This window comes from Dryobates pubescens, chromosome 22 (genome assembly GCF_014839835.1).
Source record: "Dryobates pubescens isolate bDryPub1 chromosome 22, bDryPub1.pri, whole genome shotgun sequence".
NCBI classification, from domain to species: Eukaryota; Metazoa; Chordata; class Aves; order Piciformes; family Picidae; genus Dryobates; species Dryobates pubescens.
In genome coordinates this window covers 353,897-380,601 of record NC_071633.1, presented here as the reverse complement: position 1 = coordinate 380,601, position 26,705 = coordinate 353,897, and the positions used below count along the sequence as shown (strand labels likewise).

Here is a 26,705-nt window from a genome sequence, read left to right as displayed (position 1 = left end):
TAGTTCCAGGCCCCCTGCCATGGGCAGGGTCACTTTCCACTACATCAGGCTGCCCAGAGCCACATCCAGCCTGGCCTTAGAAATACTAACCCTAAACTGCATCTGGGTTATCTGAGGTAGCCTTCTGTGAGAGAAGAATAAAACTGTTAAATGATGGAATCCCTGCAGGTGGCTGTGACTTTAGGAGGGCTCTCACTGAGTTAAGGACCATATTGCAAATGGTGGTTTGGATGCTACAGGTTAAGTGAACTCAAGATACCTGTCAAGGGCTACTAAAGTCATAAATAACACTTCTGGCACTGGGGCTCTGGGGTGCAGCTAGCAGAGAGAACACAAGTGGAGAGTCTCCTCTGAAAGGGCATTACTGCTTATCCCTGGGAGATTTCAGTTACAGCTGAGTTTGTGTTCTGACCCAGTATTACAGGTCTCGTGTTCAGACAGTAACAGACATGGTTAGTAGGTCACAAATTTCCTCTTGCACCGTAATACTGTAAAAGTTAAACTGTTGCAGTTGTAGTCTCTGAGGTCATAGAATCACCTGGGTTAGAAGGCACCTCCAAAGCAGTCCAGCCCCTGCACTCAGCAGGGACATCCTCCACTGCAGCAGGTTGCCCAGAGCCCTCTCCAGCCTCCCCTGGAATAGCTCCAGGGATGGAGCCTCAGCCACCTCCCTGGGCAGCCTGCTGCAGGGTTCCAGCAGCCTCCTGGGGCAGAACTTGTTCCTCACATCCAATCTCCATCTGCTCTGCTTTGAAGCCATTGCCCCTGGGCCTGTCCCTGCAGGCCTTTGGGAACAGTCTCTCTGCAGCCTTCTTGAAGCCCCTTCAGGAAGGCAGCTCTAAGGTCTGCCTGGAGCCTTCTCTAGGCTGAACACCCCCAGCTCCCTCAACCTGTCCCCATAGCAGAGGTTCTCCAGTCCTCTGATCCTCTTTGTGGCCTCCTCTGGACCCTCTCCATCAGGTCCAAGTCCTTCCTGTGTTGAGGGTCCCACAGCTGCACCCAGCCCTGCAGGTGAGGTCTCCCCAGAGCAGAGCAGAGGGGCAGGATCCTCTCTCCAGCCTTGGCCACACTGCTTTGGCTGCAGCCCAGGCTGCCCTTGGCCTTCTGTGCTGCCAGTGCCCATTGCTGGCTCCTGTCCAGCTTCTGCCCCCCAGCACCCCCGAGGCCTTTTTCTTAGGGCTGCTTTCTATCATGTCCTCCCCCAACCTGTACTGATAGTGAGGATTGCTCTGGCCCAGGTGCAGGACCCTGCACTTGCTCTTGTTGAGCCCCATGAGGTTCACCTGGGCCAGCTCTGCAGCCTGTCCAGGTCCCTCTGGATGCCATCCTGTCCCTCTGGCACATCACCAGCACCACTCAGCTTGGTATCATGGCTTGCTGGGGTGAGTTCATTGTTCATGTTGATTGAAAAGGCCTTGGTGTGTGTAAACCTTGTGGGCTTTGTGTTTCAGGACATGTTCTTCAAGTACACATGGAACAATTTTTTGCATACCCAAGTGGAAATCTGCATCGCATTGATCCTTGCCAGTCCTCTTGAGGGCGCTGAGAACGGCACAATCACGGATCAGGAGCCCCCTGGGGACAACCTCTTGCTGAAACATGTGAGCTGTGGTGTTCTGGCAGTGACTTCAGCCTTCCTGGCTCTGCTCTCGTGGCAGTTCATGCAGCATACAGCCCAGCTGCACTTTGTGCAGTGAACAAGCAGGATCCTTCTTCTCTCTTGTGGTGGTTTTGTTTGATGTGTTGTTGGTTTGGTTTGAGTTTGCTCATTCTTGAGATGTCAGTTCAGGATGTTAAACCTCTGTGTGCCACAGAGTGAAGCTTTCTTGCCCCAGTGTGTGCAGTGCTGCAGCTATTTTTCTTTCCTTAAGGAAGATCTTGTCTTTAAGAACTCACATTGCTCTTTCTGTGTCTTTATGCTCCTGCAGCTCAGAAGAGAAGTACAATGGAAGCTTATTTTTTAGCTTGGTCTGGGGTCTGACTGCTGCTTCTGAATTTTAAAGCCCTTCATGAAAGTATTTATCCTGAACCTGTCTTGTAGGGCTTTAGTGTTTGGTAGAATCAGCTGCACTGTGTCCTGGGGTCCCACTTCCTGTGACTCAGCATTTTCTCTTCTTTCCCAGCTCTTCCTTAAGTGCCAACTAATAGAACGAATACTTGAAGCATGGGAGCTGAACGAGAAGAAGCAGTGAGTACCTCCCTCCTCTTCAAGCTGTGTGGCTAAGATTTGTCTTGTCCAATGAATGTGTGACCAGCTCTGAGAGCACCAGCTGGGTGCTAACCTGGGATGAAAGCTTTCTCCTCCACTTTTGGCAGCAGCTTTTCCCTGTGACAGTCAGGGAACACAAGACTCTCTCGTTCTTGCTGTGGTCTCTAAAGTCCAGAGCAGGGAGCTGTGCCCTGAGTTCTGAGAGGCTGGGCACTGCTGCTCTCCAGTAGGCAATGCAGTGGTGGTTGTAGCACATCCAAGCATGTTGTGCACTGGGCAGCCACAGACTCTGAAGCAGTAAAAGCTAAGTCCTCAGCACTGGAGCACCTTCTAAAAGGATGTGTTTGTGAAAGGACAGCAGTTTCAAGTAGCTGATAGTGTCTGCAACTGTTCATAGCAGGAGAAAAATGCTTTAGAGCCATCAAGAATGGAAAAGACCTTTAAGACCATTGAGTCCAACTATCATGACCACTAAACTTTATCCTGATGTGCTGCAGCTTCTTGAACACCTCCAGGGATGGGGACTCCACCACCTCCTTGGGCAGACTGTTCCAAACCCTGACCACTCTGGCAGCAAAGAAATTTGTTTCTCCTCTCCAACCTAACCCTCCCCTGACAAAGTGTTAGGCCATTTCCTCTCTTCCTGTCACCTGAGGCTAGGGAGAAGATCCCAACCCTGCCCCCACTGCAGCCTCCTCCTCTCATAGAGCAATGAGGTTTCCCATCAGCTTCCTCTACTCCACACTGAACACTCCCAGGTCCCTCAGCTGCTCTTTGCCAGCCCTGTTCTCCAAACCCCTCACCAGCATTGTTGCTCTTCTTTAGACCTGTGGTGGTAAAACAACTCTGGGAAGGTTCTGGAGTTTGGAGATGCTGAACAGTAAAGTTTGCTCTAACTTATGAAAATACTGAAGTAGCTGGCTGGGATGCTGCTGCTTATTTGCTGTTGTGTTACTTGAGACAGGTCTGCTCCCCAGAATGGTCCTGGTTTGTTCCTGTCCTACTGCCCTTTCTTCTTGGTAGCTCTCATGCTTGCCAGGCCTCCTGAACCACCTCACCATAGCCAAACCAGCTGCTAGCTTAAGTCCTTGAGTGCTTCTGTGAACCTCTGTGATTAGGCTGCAGCTCTTCTGCCTAAGACCCCTTGTCCTGTGTCTTGTGTAACCTCTTGACTCGGGCAGAGTGTTGTGTAAGAAGGCAGAGCAGCAGACCTGCTGTGAGCCTGGGCAGCTGAGCTCCCTTCTCTTGCAGGGCCGAGGGAGGCAGGCGGCACGGCTACATGGGGCACCTCACCAGGATAGCCAACTGCATTGTGCACAGCACAGACAAGGGGCCCAACAGCTCACTGGTCCAGCAGCTCATCAAAGGTAGTGTGGAAGGGGCTTCACTTTGGCTGGGTGGCTTTATTGGCATGTTCTGAAGAAATGAGTCCGAAAGCAGCTTTGAGATCACAGCAAATGCTGTTCATTTCTGCCCCATTCCCTTCAAACCCAGCCATCCTCAACACGTGCTCAGATCTGGTTTTCAGGCAGTGTCAGAGCTCCCTGCAATAGAAGTGGAGAAATGCTGACCTGCTGAATTTGGGCTGGATGGAGTTATCCACAGGGTTGAAAAGCACCTGTCTGGGTTTGGGAAGAGCTGGGAGAGCACAAGAGAGCAATGAATGGAAGTGATGCTTCAGTGTCAGTAGCAGCACCTCTGAGGTTCTTCTCTTGTTTCCTACACTAGAGCTTCCAGAGGAGGTCAGGGAGCGATGGGAGACGTTCTGCACAAGCTCTTTAGGAGAAACTAACAAGAGGAACACAGTGGACCTGGTAAGTAGTGATGGGTAAAGTATCAGAATTGCTGCTCTTCACTAGGCCCCAGGTAGAGAGTGTCCACCACACTCCTGCATGAACTCAGCAGGTCACTTTGTCATAGCAGATGTCCAGGTTTGCCCTTGGTGCCTCAGTGCTGGTTTTTCCCAGCCATATGCTTCCCAGGAGCATTCCTTCCTTACCTTCCCAGGGACTGAAGGAAGACTGCTGGGCCTGTAATTTCCTGGGGCCTCCTTTAAGCACTTTCTGTAAATGGAGGGTACCATGAGCTTTCTTCCAGCCTTCTGGGACATCTCCTGATCTCCATGACTTCTCAAAGACTGGAAGGTGGTCTGGCAGCAGCTTCAGCCAGCTCTCAATAGCCTCAAGTGGTTAACCTCTGGGCCCATCAATGTACAGGGGTTAGGCTCCTCTAATAATTTCCATACCACCTTCCTTCACCAGGTGGGTCTGTGTTTGCATCCATCTGGATTTTTCTTCCCAGGGCTTGGGGCCCAGAGTGCTGCTAAAGAAGGAGGTGGAAAAAGTGGTGAGAACCTCTGCCTTTTCAGCACAGTTGGTGACAAACTGACCTCTACTGTTCAACAGCAGGCCAGTATTTCCCTTCTGGTTCTGCTTGTTGTGAAAGTATGGAATCTGGGATAGAACTTCTGTCTTTTCACCTGAGGAAACCCTGTCCATTTGAGCTGAGCTTTTGCTGCATCTCTGCACATCCTGGCAGTGCTCTTGGAGTTATTAACTTTGTCATCTCTGGTACACCCCTCTGGTTCTGAGCGGATTCAGAAGCTCACCATTAAGCCAGGGAGTTTCCTGCTTCACCTCCCTCCTTTACTTTGTAAAGGCAATGAACTGATTTTGTGCTTCCAGGAGATTGTTCTTGAAGAGCCCCCAGTGCTTACTAGCTCCTTTGTCCTGCCTGGAAGCTTTCCTAAGTGTCTCTCCCAACTGAGCTCAAAGTGAGCTGAAGTCTGAGGTCTAACCCCTTTGTCTTAGTACTGGCAGTCAGTACTAACCTTCTGCCTGCTCAGCAGCATTGCAGACTCCACATGGTGGTAGCTGCAGCCAGAGCAGTCACTGAGGTTGCAAAGCAGCTTCTCTTGCTCTGTGAGGAGCAGGTCCAGCAGTGCCTCATTCCTGGTTGGAGTGCAGTCCTCTCTGCATTCCAGGAACTCGATGGGATGACATGAGTTGCTGTATAGCTCTTTCAACAAAGGTCCGAGGAGTCAGTCACCCATAAGAACTAGGTTCTGTTGACCCCAAGCTTGCTTAACTGACCCAAACCTTGCATCTTTGGTCCTCAGGGGCTTGGATTGGAGGTCATTAGCAGATCTCTGCTGGAAGATCACCTTTGTAGGCAACTCCTCTGATCCTGACCCATAGACATTCTGTAGGATGTCCACAGTCATGTAGTTGACCTGCATTCAAGATTCTTCTGAATGCAGAGGGTGATTCCTCCACCTCTTCTTCAGTGGAGGATGCTGCTCAGTTTGTGCAAAAGACTTCGCATAGCTTCAGCTGTGTCACTTCATGGCATCTTTGCAGTGTTACTCCTGTTGAATGTTCCTGAGATACACTTAAAGACTAGGTGAGGGGAATCACAGAATGGGTTGGGTTGGAAGGGACCTTAAAGATCATCTAGTTCCAACCCCCCAGCCATGGGCAGGGACACCTCCCACTAGCCCAGGCTGCTCAAGGCCTCATCCAACCTGGCTTTGAAACCTCCAGGCAAGTAAAAGTTTGTCTGTAACAAATGGTGTGAAAGCCTGCAGAGTTCCTCTTCCAGTGCTTTCTCCAGTCTTAATGAACCCTTTGAAAATATAAAGGGTTCTTGGAACAGGACACCTTAGCCTGTGCTGTAGAGTTGTGCAGAAACTGAGTTGTCACATCTGGCCTGCTGGAGAATCCTCTGGACCTGCCTTCATCAGCCCAGCAGCTCCTTGTTCAGCCAGAGCAGACTTTGCCAAGTGAGGCCAAGCTCTGAGCTGTCAAAAGCAGCAGCAGTAATGACTCTAGTCATGGAGGAGCGCTCCACACATTTTGTTACCCTGGAGATGAGAAACTGCAAAGCTGGTGTGCAGGGCTGGCTCAGGGCACCCTGGCAGATTGGGCTGTCCTTTGTCTTGTCACTTTATAATGAGGACAAAACAATTTAATAGAATCACAAAATTGCTGAGATTAGAGCAGACCTCTGAGAGTATTGAGTCCAGTCAGCAGCCTGACACTGGCAGCTCCTCAGCTAAACCATGTCCTGCAGCACTGCATCTACACAGCTCTGCCTGGGCAGCCTGTGCTAAAGCCTGAGAACCCTTTCAGTAAAGAATTCTTCCTGCTCATGGAATCACAGAATGGCTTTGGTTGGAATGTACCTACTAAAACCAGAGTTCAGGACCAGTTGTTCATGGTCACCTTAAAAAGTCATCATGGAGTTACTTCCCCTTCAGGAGAGTCCTATTTGGGTGACCAATTCCCTTGCTGTTAAAGGTTTTTCCTACAGTACAAAGACAAGAGGCAAGTTTTGTCTCATTTTGGTTTAATAGGCAGCCCTAGGACTGAGGTTTGTAGGTTCAGTAGCTCATTTTGAAGCTCAACAAGAGCCAAAGCTTTTGAGTGCTGCCCAATGCTCATGTGTGTGTTTGGTGGTATTGAAATGCTGCAGGGACTGGGTTTGGTGGTCTGGCAGTTAGCAAAACTTTGAATAGTCATTTCTTGCTTTGCTCTGAAACTGCAGCTGCTGTGAGCTTGCTGAGGTGGCTGTCACACACTCTGCAATGACTGTATTCCTCTGTCTAGGTTACTACCTGCCACATTCATTCTTCCAGTGATGATGAAATTGACTTCAAAGAAACTGGCTTCTCCCAGGATTCCTCTTTGCAGCAGGTGAGCTGAGCTCTTGCACCAGCTGCAGTTGCTCTGTGTAAGAGGAGCCATGCTTTACAAAGCAGTGGAACTTGAGTTTCTCTCAGGAGCAAATCCAAGCCTGGAGCTGACAGTGTCTTAGCCACATGCATGCACACAACTGCCCTAGCAAACCCAGGGCGATAGCTTGTAACACAGGGCAAATCTCTTGGTGTGCCTTCCAGTCCTCAGTCTTTGGTCCTGCTGTGTCTGCAGCTCTCTACTCTGCCAGAGCCATTTCACATGCCCCTGGCTGAGCTGAACAGTTTCTGTGTTAACATTAGCTCTTGTTGGATGGAGGAGTTTGAAGTGGCGCATTCTCATGGTGTGCTCTGACAGGGGCTGGCTGCTGTGAAGCAAACCCAAGTCTCTCTTTAGATTTACTAATGAGGTTGTTTTTCATGTTGCACCTTCTTGTGCTGAGGAACCAAGGAGGGTTTGGCTCTTTGCTGTTGCCTGCTCTTACTTTTTGGCAAACTGTCCCACTCTCAGCTGTCACAGCAATGAAACTGAAGAGCTGAGGATGCCCCCGTGACAAGTCTGCTCTGGCACCTTCATGACCCCTTGATGCCTGGCAAGTTTCTGTAGCCAGATCTTCTTGAACTAAAATTTCTATCAACTTGATGACTTTGAAACTCATTGTATGCTTTTGCCAGCTCATTTGTAAGTGCTTCAAAGAGAATTCCTTAGCACTTGGTTTAATGCAAACAAAAAAAGGTATTTTTGAGAGTACCTGGGGGGGTTCTGAGAGTACCTGGGGGATTTTCAGCTCAGCCAGGCTGAAAGGCAAAGTCAAAGCTGTGTACAGCATGACAGCTTAATGCATCCCTAGCTGCCTCAGGGGTTAACATGATTATGGCATTAGAGTGATTCAGGAGGAATGGCAGCACTTCTGTCCTGCCTGCAACACTCACCTCCTTCAGTCCTGTTCTGGGAGTGAAAGTGCTGATTAGATCTGTTCTGCAGAGGATGTTTATCTTTCAGCTTGTGCTGACACCTGTGCTGTAACTGCCCAGTCTGAGACTGACCTCAGTACTTTGTGCATCTTCTCTAGTTCTATCAGTAATTGCCTGGCAGAGGCTGGGTTGTGGGTGGGGGATCAGGTTTGAAGAATCTGATGCCTTTCTGTCTAGTTCAGTGACTTGGTGCACCTGAATACCAGCGTGCCACTTGGGTGCCAGCTGCAGCAGCTCTAGTGAGGGAGTGACATCTTCCAATCTCTGCTTTCCATGCATCCCCTTGGTGCCCTGCTGTGCTCAGGCAATCCCAGCACTTCTCAGCTGGTTAATCTGGAGCAGAGCACCTGGCCCAGTGCTCTTTCTTCCTTTGTAACCATTTTCTTAAATCTTGACTCATTTTTTTTCCCTAAGCAGAGCTAGGGAAGTGCACTTCCTGAAGTGGTCTTGTGAGGGAAGCATGATCCCAACAAGCCAAATCACTGACATTGCTTAAAGCATTCTCCAGCTCTGCACATTGATTTGTAGAAGTGTCTCTGGCTGCAGGTGGAATGCTGTTACAGAGCAGTAGCTAAAGGGGGCAGCAGGAGGGAGATGTGTAAAATGAAAGCGGACCCTTGGGGCATTGGATAAGGGAGGCAAATAAGGAACCAGCTAACCTTTGGCTTGCTTCTGCCTGCACAGATTACATCTGCAAGAACTTCTTTCTTCTGGCATCCAAATCTCATTAAGGGCTGATCCAGACCCTTGTTCCAGAAGGGAAAGCTTGCTCCCCACCTTGTTCTCAGAAACACTTTGAGTTTGTGAATGACACTTCAAAACTGCCACCTGATAAAGTGTTCTGTCCCCTCTTGCCGGGTTGGAAGGGTTCTTGTGCCAGCTCTATTTAACGTGCTGGCTGCTGTGGCTCTGCAGAACTTTACTCCAGGCAGGCATTGTTCTGCTCTCCACCAACTTAGCACCACGTTTTGTCTCTTTGAAAGGTACTGAAACTGCAGGGAGGGAGGAGGGCAGAGCTGTCCATGGTCTGAGTTGTGCTTCAGCTTGTAAGTGCAGTTTATATCCTCAGTGCAGACAATGGTGAGGCAGTGATATTGTTCAGCATGAGTTTCAGAGCTTGCTGATGTCACAAACCCCATGTCTTCACTTTCACTATGCCTTGGTGAGTGCTGGTCTTGATGGCTGCACTGTCTAGTTCCCATGGAGCTAGTTCACTAATGTCTCAGACACAGGATCTTTTTAATACCCCTAGTAGTGAAAATACTTCCCAGGAACAGAGAGATCAGTGAGCAGAGTAAAATAGGGCAGTGCTTTCATGGGGGGACAGTCAGTAATGGATTGTCTACCTGTGTAACACCAGTGCATGAGCTGTGCTGGTATCCTGTCCTGCAGCTGTCAGAACTAATTGCCAGGTGCTACAATTTAGGATGGAAATGGAGACTTTCCAGTACCTGAAGAGTGGAGAGAGGCTGTTCACAAAAGCCTGCAATGATAGGATGAGGTGCAATAGTTTCAAACCAGAGCAGAGCAGGCTTAGATTGGATGTTAGCCTCATGGTGCAGAACTTGTTCCTGTTGTAACACTGCAACAGGTTGCCCAGGGAGGTGGTTGGGGCCCCATCCCTGGAGGCATTCAAGGTGAGTCTGGACAGGGCTCTGGGCAACCTGATCTAGTGGAGGATGTCCCTGCTGAGTGCAGGGGGGGTTGGACTGGATGAGCTTTGGAGGTCCCTTCCAACCCAAACCAATCTGTGATTCTAAGAGTTCCTTTGGCTTGGTTCAGCAGGCCTTAGGGACCCAGCCAGTCAGGAGTGTTGTTTTCAGACCCGCTCCTAGGCTCAGTAGTGTCTTGCTCTCTCTCTTGTCCTTCTGTGTCTCATTTCTTTTGCCTTCAGCTTTCATAATGCCTTCATTCATACTTGCTTTGTTGACCCTTCTCTTTTCCTTCCATATTGACTTTTTCAGCTTTACCACCCTCAAATATTTTTTATGTGTGTGGCTTTGGCTGCCTTTACACTTGGGAACAACACAACTGGAAGTCCCTAGACAGTGCCTCATAATGTACTGTTGGTCTGGGGAAAGAGGGGACAAAACCTGTTGTGATGCTTGGGAGGAGATTCCCAGGTGTGCCTTTAGTCTCTGTGTAGCCATCTGCCAGCAGCTCAGAGTGGCATGGTTTTAGCTTTCCATTTAAAGAACAAACCCCACAACCAAACACAAACCCCCCTTAGCTGAGTCAGCAGCATGGAGATGTGAGGCCTCTGGCAGGCTCTGGGTGTTGAGCAGACACTGCCGCTGCACCTGCCTGAGGCTGAGCTGCAGTGAGCAGTGGCTGTTAAATGCCCAGCTGTGCTGCAGTGTGCCTGTGTGGGGCTCCCCCTTCATAGCTTTGTGCTTGCTTGGACAAAGGCAGCTCCTGCTGTTGCCTGGGGGCTGGAGGTGGTGATGAGCATGGCTCAGCCAGAGGTGGAACTTCCTCACTGAGAGCTGCTGTAGGCTGGCTGTCAGCTCATGGCCCGTCAGCAGTGCTGTAGTCGGCGCTAGCAGGCTATCAATCCTTTTCCTGTCTTTCTGTGCTTAGATTAGAGAGAGCTGGTTTTTTGGAGCAGAAGGGGCAATTAGGGTTTAGAGTATTGCTAGAATCATTATATCACTGTCGTTGGTCCTGGGGTTGCCAGGCCTTTTCTGATTATCAGATGCAACAAATGACGTCCAATTTTATTGACCAGTTTGGCTTCAACGATGAGAAGTTTGCTGACCAAGATGACATTGGCAAGTGAGTATGACCTTAAACTGCCTTTGGCTACGGTCTGGGGTGCTCTCTCTTTGGTTTGCTATTGGCTGTGGGTTTGCTGATGAATAAAAGTCTTTACTGATGTGGGGTGGTTGCTGTCCTTGGTATCGTCTGTGTGCATTGGTAGAAGTCTCCCTGGAGAGTCTACAGAGGAAAGTGAGAGCTTCTCTTCTGTTGGGTGATGGACATCATCTAACTGCTGATGTCCTCATGAGTTCAATTAAGCTGTAGATAAAAATGAATGCAGTGCTATGCCTTCTGTGCAAAAATTGGAGCTTCAGTTCCCTGCTTACTGTTGTCAGTTCTTGGGATGTGGCTTGCTCAGGAGTGTAGTCACACTTAAAACTCCCCTTCCTTTAGACCCCTTTCCTGCTTTGCAATGCAGTGAGGGGAAGAGGAGCAGCAGTCCCTGTTCTGTTAAACATGGCTAGAGAAGGAATCTCTTGACTCCTCTCAAAGTCTGAGAGCATTCCCACTCTTCCCCTTGGTTCCATTTTTGCTTCCCTTTGTGATTTAGTTTGCCCAATGCTATTTTTAATCCAAGACATGTTTGTGATTACACTTCTGTGTACACATGTGAAGATGTGTAAAGTCCCAGCAAAGTGTTCTGTTTGCAAAAACCTAGTGATTGCTTTACAAAAAGAGCTTCCAGGTCCTTTCCTTTAGGAAGCAGAAGTTGGTACTGTGTTTTTCCCTCGCTCTCTCGCTGTTGGGAAGCTCTCTGTAGAGCAGCGAAATCAGTGAGGTGTCAGAACTGCTAACAGAGACCTTTGCAGGAGCTGAAGCAGACTGTAGTCAGATGAGACATTCTTTGGTCTCTTTTTTCCTCCAGTACAGGATTTGAGATTTGCTCATACAATTTGTCATGCTTGCTGAGGCTTGTATCTTCACAGCGAAGCACAGGGGAGAGGCCACACTGGCTGTGTTCTCATTCCAGGTACTGCGGTTAGCACGCTCACCTGAGTGCCAGGCCTCCTCAGCCTGTGTTTTGTGTGGGAAACTGCTTTGTCTTTAATCTTAATTTCTTAGATGATTGGAGAATGAGAAAGCTAAGAGCAATGAAGTGCAACACTTTGTTTTACTGCATGCATCTACTTCTTTTGTAGTGTTTCTTTTGATCGGGTCTCAGACATCAACTTTACTCTCAATACAAATGAAAGTGTAAGTATCTCTCTTAAACTTGGGGGACCTCGGTTTTGGTGGTGGTTCTTCTCCTTGCTTTTTGGGGTAGTCTTTGGGAAATAGCTCCCCTCTCTTGTTCCTGTAGCCTGAGGCTTTCTCACTGGAAGCCACTGTTGGTGTGATCAGAATTCAACAGAACTGCTTTTGCAAAGTTTAAAATGCTGGGTCCGAGAGGCAGCCTGGGCTGGTTTCTGCGTGTTGCACCTTGTGTTTATGCGCAGAAGCTGTTTCAGTCTTCCACTGAGGTAGTGGTGACAGAAAGCAAGGACCGACACTTCAGCCCTGGAGGTCAGCTGCCACTTGAGCTGAAATGAGCCCCCTCTACAGACAATAAGGCTGCAGTACTTGGACACTCTGGCTGAAAAGCTCTTCCAAGCCCTTCCTATGTGCTGGGCACTGCTGGCTGTGCTGGAGTGCTGCGCTCACCTTGGCGGTAGCTGAGTAAAACAGATACTGCTGAGTATTTTCCTGCCAAGCGGGCTGTTGTGCAGGCACTCTGGTGTTCTGCTCTTTTAGATAAGAGGGTTTTCCCCACTGATTAGAGCTTGATCTCCAGAGGAGGCTGGTGCTGGCGAGACACCCGCTGCTGGGAGCGGTCAGCCCTAAGCCCAGCTGCGCCCTTTGTCCGCAGGGCAACATCGCCTTGTTCGAGGCCTGCTGCAAGGAGCGGATCCAGCAGTTCGACGATGGGGGCTCTGATGAAGAGGACATTTGGGAGGAGAAACACATTGCGTTCACACCAGAGTCCCAGAGGCGCTCCAGGTGAGACATGCTAGCTGCACCCTGAGCCCTCGGCACTGAGCCTGCCTCTTGGCTCAGCTGGCTGTTAATGCAGGCTGTGCAGGGCGGTTAGAGGTGGCTGGAGGCTGCCAGCACTCGTGTGCAGAACACAGCAGCAGCCCTGCATGCTCAGCTCTTCCTGCACTTAAGCTCTTGTAGCTTGTTCTTTCCCTCTGCTTTTAAACCTGCTCAGCTGTCCTTGCCTTGGACAGGGCAATCTGGCTGCATACTTGTGTAGGCCTGGCTGTCCTCCCTGCACTGCCAGTGTGCTTGTGGACAGACCTGCCTGGGAAGCTGCACTGTGGACAGGGTCACCAAAACTCCCAGGGCTTTGCAGCTTTCCCTGATACTTACTGGGTTTTTTCCCCCAGAGTAGCTTTGGCTTCTTTTTACCTTCTAGTGCTTGAGTCACATGCCTGATGTCTTATTCCCTTGCAGCCTTCAAAATGCTGGCAAAATCAGTTCTTCTGTCTTAAGGCATTCTTGCTTGCCTTAGCATGAGGTGTTTCAGGGACACCCTTACCTCCTCACTGCTTTTTGTGTTAGTTGTGCTCACCAGGAAGGGAGAGATGCCCATAGGGCTGGAAGTTTGCATGCAGTTAAAGAGGATGGACTGGAATAGAGTTGAGATCTTAAACCCTGGTCTAGTTGAGAGGTGTCCCTGCCCATGGCAGGGAGGTTGCATTAGATGATCTCTAAGGCCTCCTCCAGCCTAGGCTGTTCTGTGATTTTATGATGAAAACACATTTGTTAGGTTTAGTGTTGGATTTTAAAGTAAACCAAATTGTCTTGCTAGATTGGTGCTGAAGAGAGCTCTGTTCTAGCACGAAGCATCCAAACAGACTAGCAATATCCTGGCTTTTTTCTGCCCCCTTTCCCATGGTAGGAATAGAATCAGTCTTTTGCCTTTGACTTGCAGATGGGGTGGGGGGGAAGGTAGCCTCTTTACATGATCAGGTGAGAAACCTTAAACCTTGGGGTTTGGTTTTTGGTTTCTTTGAGGAAGAAATGAGTGGGATAGGAACAGCTAACAAATTATACCTTGAGCTGTCAGCAGTTCTAGCTCTTCAGCCTCCTGAGCATTTGGCTGTGCCCAGGTTCTGATGCTAACCCCAGGAGGTAAACTGTCTCTTTGTGTTCAAGCTCGGGCAGTACGGACAGTGAAGAAAGCACAGATTCCGAAGAGGAGGATGGAGCCAAGCAAGACCTCTTTGAGTCACACACCAATACAGAGGACAAAATGGAAGTAGACTTAAGTGAACGTATGTAGCTCTCCTGCCAGCTGCTTTGGGTTGCAGAAAAGTCTTTGTAGGAGCTTTCCTCCTTCACACTTCTCGTTCCAACTACCTTCAAGTAATCTTTCCCACTCTAAAGACTGCTTGCAGCAGAGTGTGTGAATGGTGGGAAGTTTGAGTTCCTTACAGGTGTCAAGTCCACTTATTTAGTCTCTAATATTCATGTTTCTACTCCTCAAGAGGAAAAAAAGGAGGAGGAATCAGAAAAGGAAGGATGAAATGTAATCATTAAACATCCTGAATGCCTGCAGTACCAATAGGTGGTTAAACCTAAAGTCTGTTATTTTTACTGGGAGCCTTTCAGGCCAAGTATTTAGTCTAACAATGCTCCTTTACCTACAGAAGCCAGGTGAGTCTGCACTGGTCTGGTTTCATGTGTGAATGAAAGACACCTGGAAACTTGGCTGATGCCACTGGTTTAGAAGTTTTCAGGTGCAAGTCAAAGCAGAGCAAAGTGGCTTCAGTTACACTGGCAGTGGCTGTGGGTGAAAGCCCTGTGTTTACCTAGGCTGTAAGGAGCTGCACTGAAAGGGAAGGGGTTGCTTTCCTTTTGTCAGATCAGTGTCACTGGCATCTCTGTGTCAAACAACTGTTGATCCATGTGGGTCTCCTCCCGCATCTGCCTGGGTTGGAATTTCTAATTGCTAGTCAGAGCTTCCTTTTCAGCCTGTCTTTTGCATGTAAGTGTTAATGAATTGCATTTCCCCTGGGGAGGTGAAGCCTTCAGCATTGCCCTGTCCTAACCTAGATGCTGTTAAGTCACAGATGCTCCCAAAGCAAGAGTTCCAATAAGTATTTGAAGTTGTAAAAAGCCTTAAGCTTTTCTGAAAATTAGATATGGTGTTAATGCATGGGTGCCCAGAGATGAGCTGAGATGCTCACTTTCTGTGTGTGCACAGGAAGCTGAACAGAGGGTGGAAACTCCTCAGAGTTGGGGGGGGTGGTCGTTGGTTTTTTGCTATAGAAATCAGTTTTGACAAGTAAGAACAGATGTTGCTGTTTGAAGCCAGCTGATGCTTGTGGTGCAGTATGGTCTCTGGGGGTTATTCTGCAGATAAGCTGCATTGATTTTTATTTGCTTCTTTATTCAGTGGAATCCTCTGGGTGCCTGTCTTCACAACTCTGCTGTGCTGGCAGAGCTTGGTGCTGAGGGAAGGCTCCTCTGGGGCACTGCATGGAGGATTCTCCCGCATGTGCTGGAAGGCCTCCTTACAAGCTGTGCTGCTCCTCCTGTAGTGGATCTAGAGAGTCAGTGTTAGGCAGATGTGTACTCATGTTCCTCATGTGCATGTTCCTAATGACCCTGTTGATGGCTTTTCAGCACCAAACTGGTCAGCTAACTTTGATGTACCCATGGAGACTGCACACGGTGCCAATCTGGATTCTGTTGGGTCTGATGTGTGGAGTACAGAAGAACCTATGCCAGCAAAAGAAACTGGCTGGGCTTCCTTTTCTGAGTTCACATCCTCCTTGAGGTAAGAATGACAGGGATTCAGGGCATGTTCTTGGGTTTATAGGGAGTGAGACTTACTCCTTGGGAGGCTCTTCTATGCCTCCCCAAAGGGGTAAAAGAAAACACTCCGCAGGATTTGGAAAGAATTGGAAGTGTAAGTACTGTTCACAGCTGTGTATCACAGTACAAAGGCATACACCAATCCATAGTCTACCTCACTGAGCCTAAAGCTTTCCACAACCTTCCTCCAAACTGGACCAAAACCCAGGCCTCAAATGCCCCTCTCCCCACCATGCCTCCCTATAGCTCCCTACACAGGCCTCAACTGCACAGCTGAAACTTCAGCTTGCCAGCAGCAGCAGGCTCCACTCCTCCTCTCCCTGCTCCCTTATCTCAGGTGTGCAGGGAAGGGGCCCAACAGCTTGTGCTGTTCCCTCATAAAGGGGAGATGCAGGCAATCTGGGAATGAAATAACAGAAGATTACACTTTCTGTCTACCCCTGGACCTCTCTAGCCTCTGGACTCTATGCTTAAGACCTCCAAGTTCTTAAGCCCCTGACAGGAGTACAGAAGAACCTATGCCAGCAAAAGTGGCTGGGCCTCCTTTCTGAGGTCACATCCTCTTTGAAGTAAGAATGTCAGTGATTCAGGGCATGTTCTCTGCTGCTAAATGCAGTGGCACCAGTAAGGGTTTCCTCGGGCTGCCTGTCTCTTCCCAAGCTGTGTTGGTGATGTTCTGGTGGTATCTGTTCATGTGGTGTCCAAAGAGCCTCCCGTATGCCTCAGAGTTGCCTCAGAGGCTGTGCTGGCATAGCTGCATCTTTGAGTCGTTGTCTGAGAAGATTTTTAAAGAATATTTGGCTCCTTCAGGAGTGATCTCTGCCCAGAATTTGGACTGGAATTTTCTTTATTATTATTTCTTTATTGTAGACTGAGCCCAGTGCAAGGTTGAACATGGGCTGGTGAATGTAAAGGTCATCACATGTCTGGGATGATGCTGTTTCGTGGATGTTAGAAAACAAAATAGGTTTGGGACTGTGTTTTGTCCTGGGTTTGTTTTCACTGGTTCTTGCAAAGCCATGTGCAGTCCAGGTCAGGCTGCTAGGCACTGTTCTGAGACTGCCTGGCATCCTTTCCTTTCCACATGAAAAGTAAATGAAGTACTCTGCAAGAATCTAATCAGAATTAGAGGGCTTGAGTTGCCAAATAGCAGTCAGGAACTGATTCCTTCTCCAGGAAGATTTGTCCTGGCTCTCCACTGTCTGAGCACTGAGCAGCGTGGGTCTAAAAGCAGGCTCTTCCCAGCAGCAAGCAGAGCATTGCTTCATGCTTCAGGCAGGGAAGTTGGTAACAGGATTATGGGCTTGGAAAATGAAGACTTGGAGTTGCCACATTAGCGAATGTAGAAGGTGTTGTTCTGTAAGTGCTGAGAAGTGTTCCCAGTGGCCAAGTCTTGCCTTTTCTGTTCCCTCAGAATGAAGAACTTGTGGCTCTGCTGTGTAGTGTGTGGTTCAGTAGGGGAGGATGCAGTGGTGGTCTCAGCAGTTGACAACCACCTTTCAAATGGCAAGGAGTACATTTAGGAGCCCAGTTCAAAGTGCTGGAAGCATTGTGAGGAGCTGGTGGTACTCGTGTGCCCTGTTTAGCAGGGCTATGTCCATTCCTGCTTGGCATCAGACCCAGTCAAGGGCAGAGAGCCCCCAGCCCCACATCTCCCCCTCCTCAGTTCTGGGGAAGTTTGCATTCCCAAACCTCTTTTGCCTGTGTTCCCAAGACTGCTACACACAAGCTTGCTGCCATTCAGCTTCCATGGAGCTCTGGTACAGGACAATGCCCTTGGAAGAGCTTTACATCCTCTTTTGAAACGTTTCTAAAGTTTGGGGTCTTTTACTTTATTTGCAGCTCCAAAGATTCCTTAAGAAGTAATTCTCCTGTGGAAATGGAAACAAACACAGACCCAATTGATCCCTTGAGTGCAAATGCACCTGCTCTTGCAACACAGCTAGACAGTAAGTACACCGCAGCCAGGAGTGCAAAGGGAGGGAGTTGTAAAAGCTGTAGCCAAGAAAGATCTCACTGAGGTTTTAACATGCAGGATCCCAGAGACCTCTCATCTGGCTCTGCTGCTGTTCTGCTGGGCCATGGCAATTACTTGTCACAGAGTTTGGGCACCATTGAAAAGTTTCCCATTAACAACAGGAGCCACTGTTGCTGTCACCTCTTGAAAGCATGCGTGGCATGAACAGGGCAGCATTGCAAAGCAGCCAAGTGCCTTCTCTGAGGATCCTCATCTATAGCAGCACTGAGCCTCTAGCCTCTTCCTATGTGGCAGCAGCCCAGCAACCTCAGTGTGTCCAGACTTGCTCTCCTGCACATGTGCTAATGAGCTCTTGGTATATTGCTAATAGACCAAGGCGTGCAGGTGAGGAGTCCAGGGAGACCACTTCCCAAAGGCTTGTCTGTACAGGAAACTTGGAGTCAGGTTGGCACTCTGAGGGCTTGTCAGGAATTCGACTGCACTGCTGTAGCCCTGCTGAAGCCTTCCCCAGGCAGACATCTCACAGTAGTAGTTTCCCACAGAAGTCACTGCATGGCGTGGAAAGGAAAACCCAGAACCATTGCAGAGTGACTTCTGAAGCCAGATGGCGTGCCCCGGGCGCCGCCGCCGTGCCCCGGGCGCCGCCGCCGTGCCCCGGGCGCCGCCGCCGTGCCCCGGGCGCCGCCGCCGTGCCCCCTGCCCATTGCAGGAAGTTGCCTTCCTCTCTCTGGGAGAATTCTGGGGGCACGCAAGAGTGCAGAGGTTTCCTTTGCTGCCGTCGCCTGACGGCGTAGCCGCAGGGGCGGCCGTGCCCTGACTGCCCGTGTGTGCCTAGCCCCAGGGAGCGTTGCCATGGAGGCCAGCTCTGACGAGGACGACGCGGAGAGCGCGGACAAGGTAACGGAGACGGTGATGAACGGCAGCATGAAGGAAACCCTGAGCCTTACCGTAGATGCTAAAACTGAAACGGCTGTCTTCAAAAGGTGAGTGCCTGCCTGCCCTGGGAGCGCTGTCTCTCCACAGCCAGCTCTGCAGTGCTGCTTCCTCAGGCTCTAGTTAGAAAGCTTCTAGAGGAGTTGCTGGGTAAAGTTACCTCCGGCTGGTTATTACAACGGGTGCCTGTCCTTACCAGGCCTCTTGAGTGGAAGCCTGACTTGGCTTCTTCCCCTGATGCACCTTCCTGTTTCTGTACAGTGTCTGATGAATGTCAAAGCTGAGCCTTTGAAATGTTGTTGGGAATTTGGATTGGAATTGTGTTCTCCTCATCCAGCTGAAGTCCAGCCAGGCACCACTTCCTAGAGTAACTCATCAGACATTTGGGTGATCAGTCTTGGTGTATGGATGGCATCAGATGGGTGGCACACTTGAGTTCTGGGACAACTGGCAGAGGAAATTCCTGAGCTGTGGCATCCTCTGGTATCAGGGGTTTGGTTCAGGAGTAACTCTGACCGTGTTTGATTCCCTAGGATTCTGTGTGTCAATGCTGATCCTTTTATGGGAATAAAGCACCCTCCCTGTTTGTCTGTTGGAGCTCACCTGCTGAAGATCTTGTGATCATCAACTCACTAATCCAGTTGTGCCTTTGTTGAGTATTAAAGCTTTGTGTAGGGAAACAGGCTGCAAACGGCCTGACCTGCAGAAATGCTTTTGCCTTTGTTGGAGCTGATGTGTTCTTCCCCTTCTCCCCAGCCTTAACAAACGCTGTTAGCATTGTGGCATGCAACCTTCTGCTCATTCTTCCAGAATCATTCCCTAGTGCAGAAAGAGATTGTCCATGTGCCTTGGAAGCTGCTTAAAAAACTTCCAGTCTTTCCTGGTAGGAAAAAGCTTCTCCTGTTACCTTGCCCTTCTTGGGGTAGTAGGTGAGTGACTGCAGGAGACAAAACACAACAGCTGTCAGCTGCTCTTGCTGCCATCCTGGTGACTACTGAAGCAGTAAATGGTAACTCTGATCCCCTTTGGCACCTGACTGAAGTTCTGCTCTTCTCAGGAGGGAGCATTTATGGCTTACAGATCAAATGGCTGTTGTTAGCAAATGGAAGCAGAGCAGCTGGGGGGAGGATTGTGAGTGAGTGCAGACTGGTGTGGCATGGAGCCATAGTGCCTTGCTGACCCAATAAATGATTCTGAGTCTTGGAGAACAGTTTTATGTGATCTGCATTCCTATTGTGTTAGATGATCACAGTCAGATTTAGTGACCCACCTGTGGTCAGGCCTGATGGCTTTTACCTTTCTCCTGACACTGCTTTACTTCACACATGCTTTAAAGTTCTGTAGCTACTGACACTGGTGCAAAAGCTAACAGGAGGAGGCATCACCTGGAGGCAGTTCAGTTCTTGTAGTTAAAATGACACAGCAAGAGAATGTGGAATTGCTCAGGTCAGACGGGATGGCAAAAGATCATCTGGCTCAGCTTCTGATGGGGAAGGAAGCCCAGGTGAGACCATCTAGCACTGCCCAATTGCATCTTAAACCTCTAGCAGTGGGGACTCTGGCATCTTGATTTGGAAAGGGGAGATGAGGAAAGTGTAGGAGGCTGAAAGGTGAGTTCTTGACTATAGGGAGTGCTCCACTCTGCTGGAGGGATGTGGCATTGTACTGAGCCAGTGCTCACATGGCTTTCTTTAAACTGACTTCTGAATATGGTGAAACAAGAAATGGGATTGAAAAGTATCATTTCCTTTGGAATAACTACCTAAAATAATGCTGGGAAAAGAAAGTCTAGACTAAGGGACAGCCAGAAGAGTGGGAGGAGGTCCTGCCCCAGCCTCTGCACCTGGGGAGGGGATGCTGCCAGACCTGAGCTCTGTACAGTGCCTGCCAGCAGGAAATGGATACTGCTGAAAATAACCAGTGAGGGGAGGAAGAGCACAGTGAGCACAGCTGATGTGTGGAAAGCTGCAAAGCACCAGGCTGCCCCTTTTCCAAGGGTGAAGAGAGGAGGAGGCCAGTTCTGGTGGTGGTGGTGGTGACAACTGCTTTGTCTTCAACAAACACAGAGAGCAGCAAAGCAGAGGAGATGAGGAGGTCAGATGGGGAAAACTGGACCTTGATGAGAGAGTGCCATGCAAAAGACAGTATTTTTACAGGCTCTGCAGGCAGGAGGAGAATGGGAGAGAGATTCCTTGACATTTAAAGGATCCATTGAAAGGAGAACTATAGGAAGACAAATCGGCAGAGGAGAGTGCCCTTAAAATGTTCCTGACTTGCTGCAGAACTAGCTTTGTTGCCACAGAGGTGTAAGATTGGTGGTGGTGTCTGCTTCAGAGCTCCCTTGTAACCCTTTCTTGCAGGTATATGGTCACATTTGTATTTCAGTACCTTCAGAAGGGTGTGGCTGGGGTGGCAGAGGGTGAAAGAGGCAGAAGAGCTTTGATTTTGAGGCAAACCAGGAGGGTTTGCTGCCGCTCGCTGAGGCTGCCTGCTCGCATCAGGACATTGGCTGTGAGCCTGCTGCCTTGTCCCTGATCTCCTGGGCTTGGTCTCCCAGAGGAAGCTCAGTGAATGGGTTGGGCTGCACTTGTAGCACCACATAACCCCCAGCTGACATTTCCCTGTGCACTTAGCAGGGGCTTAGTAAAGATGCTGATGAGTTGGTGCCCCTGCTGCTATGTTTGATGGACAGACTTTGTTAACCCAGTTTCTGAGGGGATCTTGAATTTCTTTTATACTTTCTTCCATTTTTGCATACTTCTGGCTTCAGAGTGTTGAAATCCTATCGGTATGTACAGCCCAGGGTCCTGGCTGGCCCTGCCACTGCCCCAGGCATCACACATCCCTCATTCCCCTTCTCATCTCCCTTGTGAGTGCTGTCTCCTGCCCTGGGGCTCAGTCCCGGTGGATTGAGCACCATCAGTGTCAGGTGCTTGTAAAGTCTGAAACCCTGTGCTTGCTCTTCATGTTGCAGTCATCTTTTCAAACCCATCTGCATGTGAAATCCAGCCCTGGCTCCACTTTCCTGACACTGCCCTGCAAGGAAACTCAACTGAAATAACTTCTTTGCTCTTTTGTCTTTCCTAGTGAGGAAGGAAAACTGTCTACCTCGCAAGATCCTTCTTGTAAATATGTAGTAGAAGAGAACACAGAGGTTGCAGAAGAGACTCCTTCAGCTCTGCAGCCTGCTAGCAACAGTCCAGATCAGAGGTAACTGCACTCCTTGTAGTGGTGGCTTGCATGTTTTGCTGATAGGATTGGTCTGAAGGGAGTTGCTGGGAGCTCAGCCCGGGCTGAACCTGTGCTTGCCTCTTGCTGATGGCGTTTCTGCTGTCCCTGGTTTCCAGACTCAAGCTGCTAACACTTGAGCTGCCTTGTACTGTTGTCTTCCCTGTTCTGGTTTGTGGGGTGTTACAGTAGGGAGTTACATGGTTATAAAAAAGCAGGGGGAGTAAGTTTGAGTTGTCCTGAGAAGTGCCACAGGTTAGGGGTTGCCAGCTTCTCACCCTGTGCTCTGTGGGGAGTCCACTGATGCAGCTGTGTGGGGCAGGAATGGTGCCTTGAGTCCTGCTTGTTTGATTGGGAATCAGGTCCTGTTTGCAGCCTTGTCCTCATCAGGTGGCACTGAAGACTTCTGGTGGGTTTGGAGAAGACTTTATCAAGTGCATCAATTTGTTTAGAATTTTGCCAGCAGCCTGGAGCAGCCTGCATTGCTCAGCATGGAGGGAGGAAAAGCTGAGCTTGCTTTAGGCAACTTGGCTACTAGTGCAGCCCTGGAGTAATTCAGGAGAGAGTTTGAGGGGACCACCACCACAGACAGCTGATCTTGCATTGGTGTTTCTCCTGCATTTTGCTTTCTGCACGAAGACATTAGGCAGTTCTTTTCTTGCCTGCTGAAGTGCATCTGGGGCTTTCTTGCCTCCCTGGTTACAGTGGTGTGGGGACATAATCATCTCCAGGTCTGCACATGGAGTGACATGAATCACCAGGTGTCAGACATGGTTCATGCAGGCTTGTATCTGAGCTAGCTTATAGACTGCTGTCAGACCTGGATTCGTCTTGGTCTTGAAAGCCTAACACAACAAAGAGCTTGAAGCAGGTGAGGAGATTTCACCTTTAAAGGCAGTACCCAGTGATGAGCTTGCTCTGCAGCTTGGGCATTCATAAGTACTCAAAAATCTAGCAGGAGCTGGCTGCTTCCCTAGCAGAGCTCATGGCTTGTTGGGCATCAGGTACAGTCCCACAGGTCTGTTTCCTGGTGGGAAGGCAAAGGGTGGTATGCTGCCATTCCCTTTGGCTGTCATTCAGGGGTGCCCAGAGGAGCTGTGCTGTCTTGGAGAAGACTCCTGTGAGTGGAACACCTGAATGTGTGCTGACTAAACCCTGAGTAATCCATAGGGGCTGCTCCTTTTGCTGCAGGGTATGCCAGGGATGTGCATGCTGCCTTCTTGCTGGGGAGTGGGAGCATGTTCTGAAGGCAGACAGCAGTTTGCTTGATGAAAAGGAGCTCCAGGAGGCACTTTTGCCTTGCAGGGTAAGGGTGATCTAGAAAATCAGAGTTGGGAGTACACCTAAGCACACAGATTTCTCTGAATCTGTGTTCTGATAGCTTGAAGCTGTGGTCTCTTGACTTCAGTAGGTTTTAAATGACTATCAGAGAAGTGGGGGATTTCTCAGGCAAGTGCTGTGGCAGCAGCAATGGTTTTAGGGCTGCTGGGCTGTACTTGTGGTTGGCAGGGAAGACCAAACAAATCACCAAGAGTTGGAGCATAGCTCTGCACACAGCCCAGAACTCCTCAGCCCGTGCTGGTTGCACTGTGTGCAGCCTAGGCAAGGTGAGTCAGCTTTGACAAGTTCAGGTCTGTTTGTCATCCCATCTGAGCTGTCTCTTACCTCTGGTCCTGGCTGTTACACACACACTGCTGCCGCTCCTGCGAGCCAGAGGGTGTGAATCCCATCCATTTGACCAGGACGTGGATTCTGCTCACAAAAACCCAACCCTGTGTGCTGGGAAAGCCACAGATCAGTTCACAGCCTCTGCTCTCTCTGGGGGCACAGTGCCCTTAGTGCTGCTGAGCCCTCCGGGGCAGGGAGGAGGGGTGGCTGCAGACACGGCTGGGAGGCAGCAGAGGGCTCCCGGAGCTCCTGCTTGGTTGGGTTGCTTTGGAGATGCAGGAGCTCCTTCCACCCCCCAGCTGGCTGCAGGGGGCTGGGGGCAGGTCCCCACAGGGGGGTAGGGTGAGGCTGCAGGGGCTGGGGGCAGGTCCCCACACGGGGGGTGGGGTGAGGCTGCAGGGGACTGGGGCCAGGTCCCCACACAGGGGGTGGGGTGAGGCTGCAGGGGACTGGGGGCAGGTCCCCACACGGGGGGTGGGGTGAGGCTGCAGGGGACTGGGGGCAGGTCCCCACACGGGGGGTGGGGTGAGGCTGCAGGGGCTGGGGGCAGGTCCCCACACAGGGGGTGGGGTGAGGCTGCAGGGGCTGGGGGCAGGTCCCCACACGGGGGGTGGGGTGAGGCTGCAGGGGACTGGGGGCAGGTCCCCACACGGGGGGTGGGGTGAGGCTGCAGGGGACTGGGGGCAGGTCCCCACACGGGGGGTGGGGTGAGGCTGCAGGGGCTGGGGGCAGGTCCCCACACGGGGGGTGGTGTTACATCAACACAAACATCATTGTGCCCTTGGGGCTAGTGAGAGTTTCCTGAGGGGATCTCTGGCTGGGGCCAGCAGCTGTGGTCTCTGCTGGATCCCTGCTCTGCTGTGGGCTGTTTCCAGGCAGTGCCTTGTTGCTGGCTGCTTGTCAGCCCTGCTGTCCTTGCAGCCCTCCTTGCTTTCCCTCCCGGCTTCCCTGCAGTGTTCTCTCTGTGCCTCGTTCTGCCTCTGCCTTGTCTGCTGTCTCCTGTCCCTTGTTCCAGGGGCTCAGCAGCCAGAGGCCCGGCTGGGGTGGTCTGTTTGTTTTGGCTGGGGGTCGTGTGTGGGTTTTTCCTGTTGTCTCAGCTGCTTGTTTGGAAGTGCAGCCTTAAGTACTCCTGGCACAACTGCTGCCTTGATTTGGAGCAGCATCTGCAGTGCTTTCTGTTAGTGATTCTCCTGAGGAGATGTGGCATCTCCAGAGACCACTTGGTAGCTCAGTTAATGGGGAGGAGACACTCTTCAGGGGTGTGCTCAGGTCAAGGGCTGTGCTTAATTAGGCCATAAGGACTCAGCAGTGCTGGACTGGGGAAATAATGGGACAAACATGTTACCAGAGGAGCTGTAGCTTGGGCCAGGGGTGTTGGGCTGGGGCTGAGGGTTGTACCTAACCAGAAGGGTCCAAAATGAGAATCATAGAACTGTCAGGGTTGGAAGGGAGCTCAAGGCTCAGCCAGTCCCAACCCCCTGCCATGGGCAGGGACACCTCACACCACAGCAGGTTGCTCACAGCCACCTCCAGCCTGGCTGCAAACACCTCCAGGCAGGAGGCTTCCAGCACCTCCCTGGGCAGCCTGTGCCAGGCTCTCACCACCCTCCTGGGCAACAACTTCTTCCTCACATTCAGTCTCAATCTCCCCACTTCTAGTTCTGCTCCATCCCCCTCACTCCTATCCCTCCCTGACACCCTCAGAAGTCCCTCCCCAGCTTGCTTGCAGCCCCCTGCAGATCCTGGAAGGCCACCAGAAGGTCTCCTGGGAGCCTTCTCCTCTCCAGCCTGCACAACCCCAACTCTCTCAGGCTGTCTCCAGAGCAGAGCAGCTCCAGCCCTCTGCTCCTCCTCCTGGCCCTGCTCTGGACACCTTCCAGCACCTCCAGATCCTTCCTGGCACAGAGGCTCCAGAGCTGGCCCCAGAGCTGCAGCTGTGGTCTCAGCAGAGTGGAGCAGAGGGGCAGAATCCCCTCCCTGGCCCTGCTGGCCACACTTCTGCTGCTGCAGCCCAGGCTCTGCTTGGCTCTCTGGGCTGCAAGTGCTCCCTGCTGGCTCCTGCTGAGCTTCTCCTCCCCCAGCACCCCCAAGGCCTTTCCTCCAGGGCTGCTCTCCAGCCAGTCCTCTGCTCCACTCTGCTGAGACCACATCTGGAGCTCTGGATCCAGGAGGATCTGCTGGATATGAGCAGGCAGTGTGAGCTTGCAGCACAGAAGGCCAAGGGCAGCCTGGGCTGCAGCCAAAGCAGTGTGGCCAGAGCTGGAGAGAGGATCCTGCCCCTCTGCTCTGCCCTGGAGAGACCTCACCTGCAGGGCTGGGGCCAGGGCTGGAGCCCTCAACACAGGAAGGGCCTGGAGCTGATGGAGAGGGTCCAGAGGAGGCCACAGAAATGATCAGGGGATTGGAGCAGCTGTGCTGCAAGGGCAGGCTGAGGGAGATGGGGGTGTTCAGCCTGGAGAAATGCAAGCTCTGGGGAGGCCTAATAGTGACCTTCCAGGACCTGGAGGGGCTACAAGAAGGCTGCAGAGAGACTGTCCCCAAAGGGCTGCAGGGACAGGCCCTGGGGCAATGGCTTCAAAGCAGAGCAGAGCAGATTGAGATTGGATGTGAGGAACAAGTTCTGCCCCAGGAGGCTGCTGGAACCCTGCAGCAGGCTGCCCAGGGAGGTGGCTGAGGCTCCATCCCTGGAGCTGTTCCAGGGGAGGCTGGAGAGGGCTCTGGGCAGCCTGCTGCAGAGGAGGATGTCCCTGCTGAGTGCAGGGCTTGGGCTGGCTGAACTCTGGAGCTCCCTTCCAGCCCAGCCCATGCTGTGTGTCTGTGCACTCTGGTTACAGCTCTTTCCATGTCTCTGCCCTGCAGGCCTGACCAGCACAGCCCCCTGGAGGCGTCTGCCAACGGCCCTGTATGATGGCGCTGCCCCTGCCCGGGCTGAGCAACACGAACTGATTCTCCAGGGCTTGGTTGGATTTCATCTAGCCCCTGTTGAAGCCAGCCACTGCTGCACTAATTTCACAAGGGATCAGGACCAGCAACCTTTCTATTCTAGATTTTAAGATATTGTACAGAAATTCCTAAGTGTAAAGATGCTGCGAGGAGCCCCGGAGCCTGCCCCGCCCCCGGCGCGGCCCCGCAGCAGCGCCCCGGCCCGGCGCGGCCCCGGCTCGGCGCGGCCCCGGCTGTACTGTTACTAGAGCTCAAGCGGCTGTAAGAATAGTTTTATAAGAAAAAAGAAGTGAATACAGAAATGTAATGTATTTGAGACATAACTATTTGCTGATTAGTGTGACCAAAGCGTTTAGCAGTTTTCATACGTTTTTCACCTTGTCCAAAAGCAAAGCAGCAAACAAGACGCAGTTCATCTTCTGAGCTGCCCTCCAGCTGTTCTTTTCGGTCCTTCTAGCTGACAAAAGTGATCTCCAGAAGGGTTTTTTTTTCCTGTTGTTTTCCTTTCTTTGGTG

General features: G+C 51.0%; 1 protein-coding gene across 1 annotated transcript in view; it reads left to right on the top strand.

The window, feature by feature from the left end:
- Positions 1 to 26,356, top strand: part of PPP6R3 (protein phosphatase 6 regulatory subunit 3) — a 60,903-nt gene extending 34,547 nt beyond the window's left edge. Inside the window, exons 11-25 of the mRNA XM_054171987.1 lie at positions 1,452 to 1,601; positions 2,124 to 2,188; positions 3,461 to 3,576; positions 3,938 to 4,023; positions 6,817 to 6,903; positions 10,606 to 10,652; positions 11,777 to 11,831; positions 12,484 to 12,614; positions 13,776 to 13,894; positions 15,249 to 15,402; positions 17,283 to 17,389; positions 18,254 to 18,401; positions 21,122 to 21,139; positions 21,439 to 21,561; positions 26,107 to 26,356. Coding sequence (XP_054027962.1) covers positions 1,452 to 1,601; positions 2,124 to 2,188; positions 3,461 to 3,576; positions 3,938 to 4,023; positions 6,817 to 6,903; positions 10,606 to 10,652; positions 11,777 to 11,831; positions 12,484 to 12,614; positions 13,776 to 13,894; positions 15,249 to 15,402; positions 17,283 to 17,389; positions 18,254 to 18,401; positions 21,122 to 21,139; positions 21,439 to 21,561; positions 26,107 to 26,155 — 1,455 coding nt within the window. The 3' untranslated portion in view covers positions 26,156 to 26,356. The remainder of the gene's footprint in view (positions 1 to 1,451; positions 1,602 to 2,123; positions 2,189 to 3,460; positions 3,577 to 3,937; positions 4,024 to 6,816; positions 6,904 to 10,605; positions 10,653 to 11,776; positions 11,832 to 12,483; positions 12,615 to 13,775; positions 13,895 to 15,248; positions 15,403 to 17,282; positions 17,390 to 18,253; positions 18,402 to 21,121; positions 21,140 to 21,438; positions 21,562 to 26,106) is intronic.
- Positions 26,357 to 26,705: the final 349 nt, after the last annotated feature.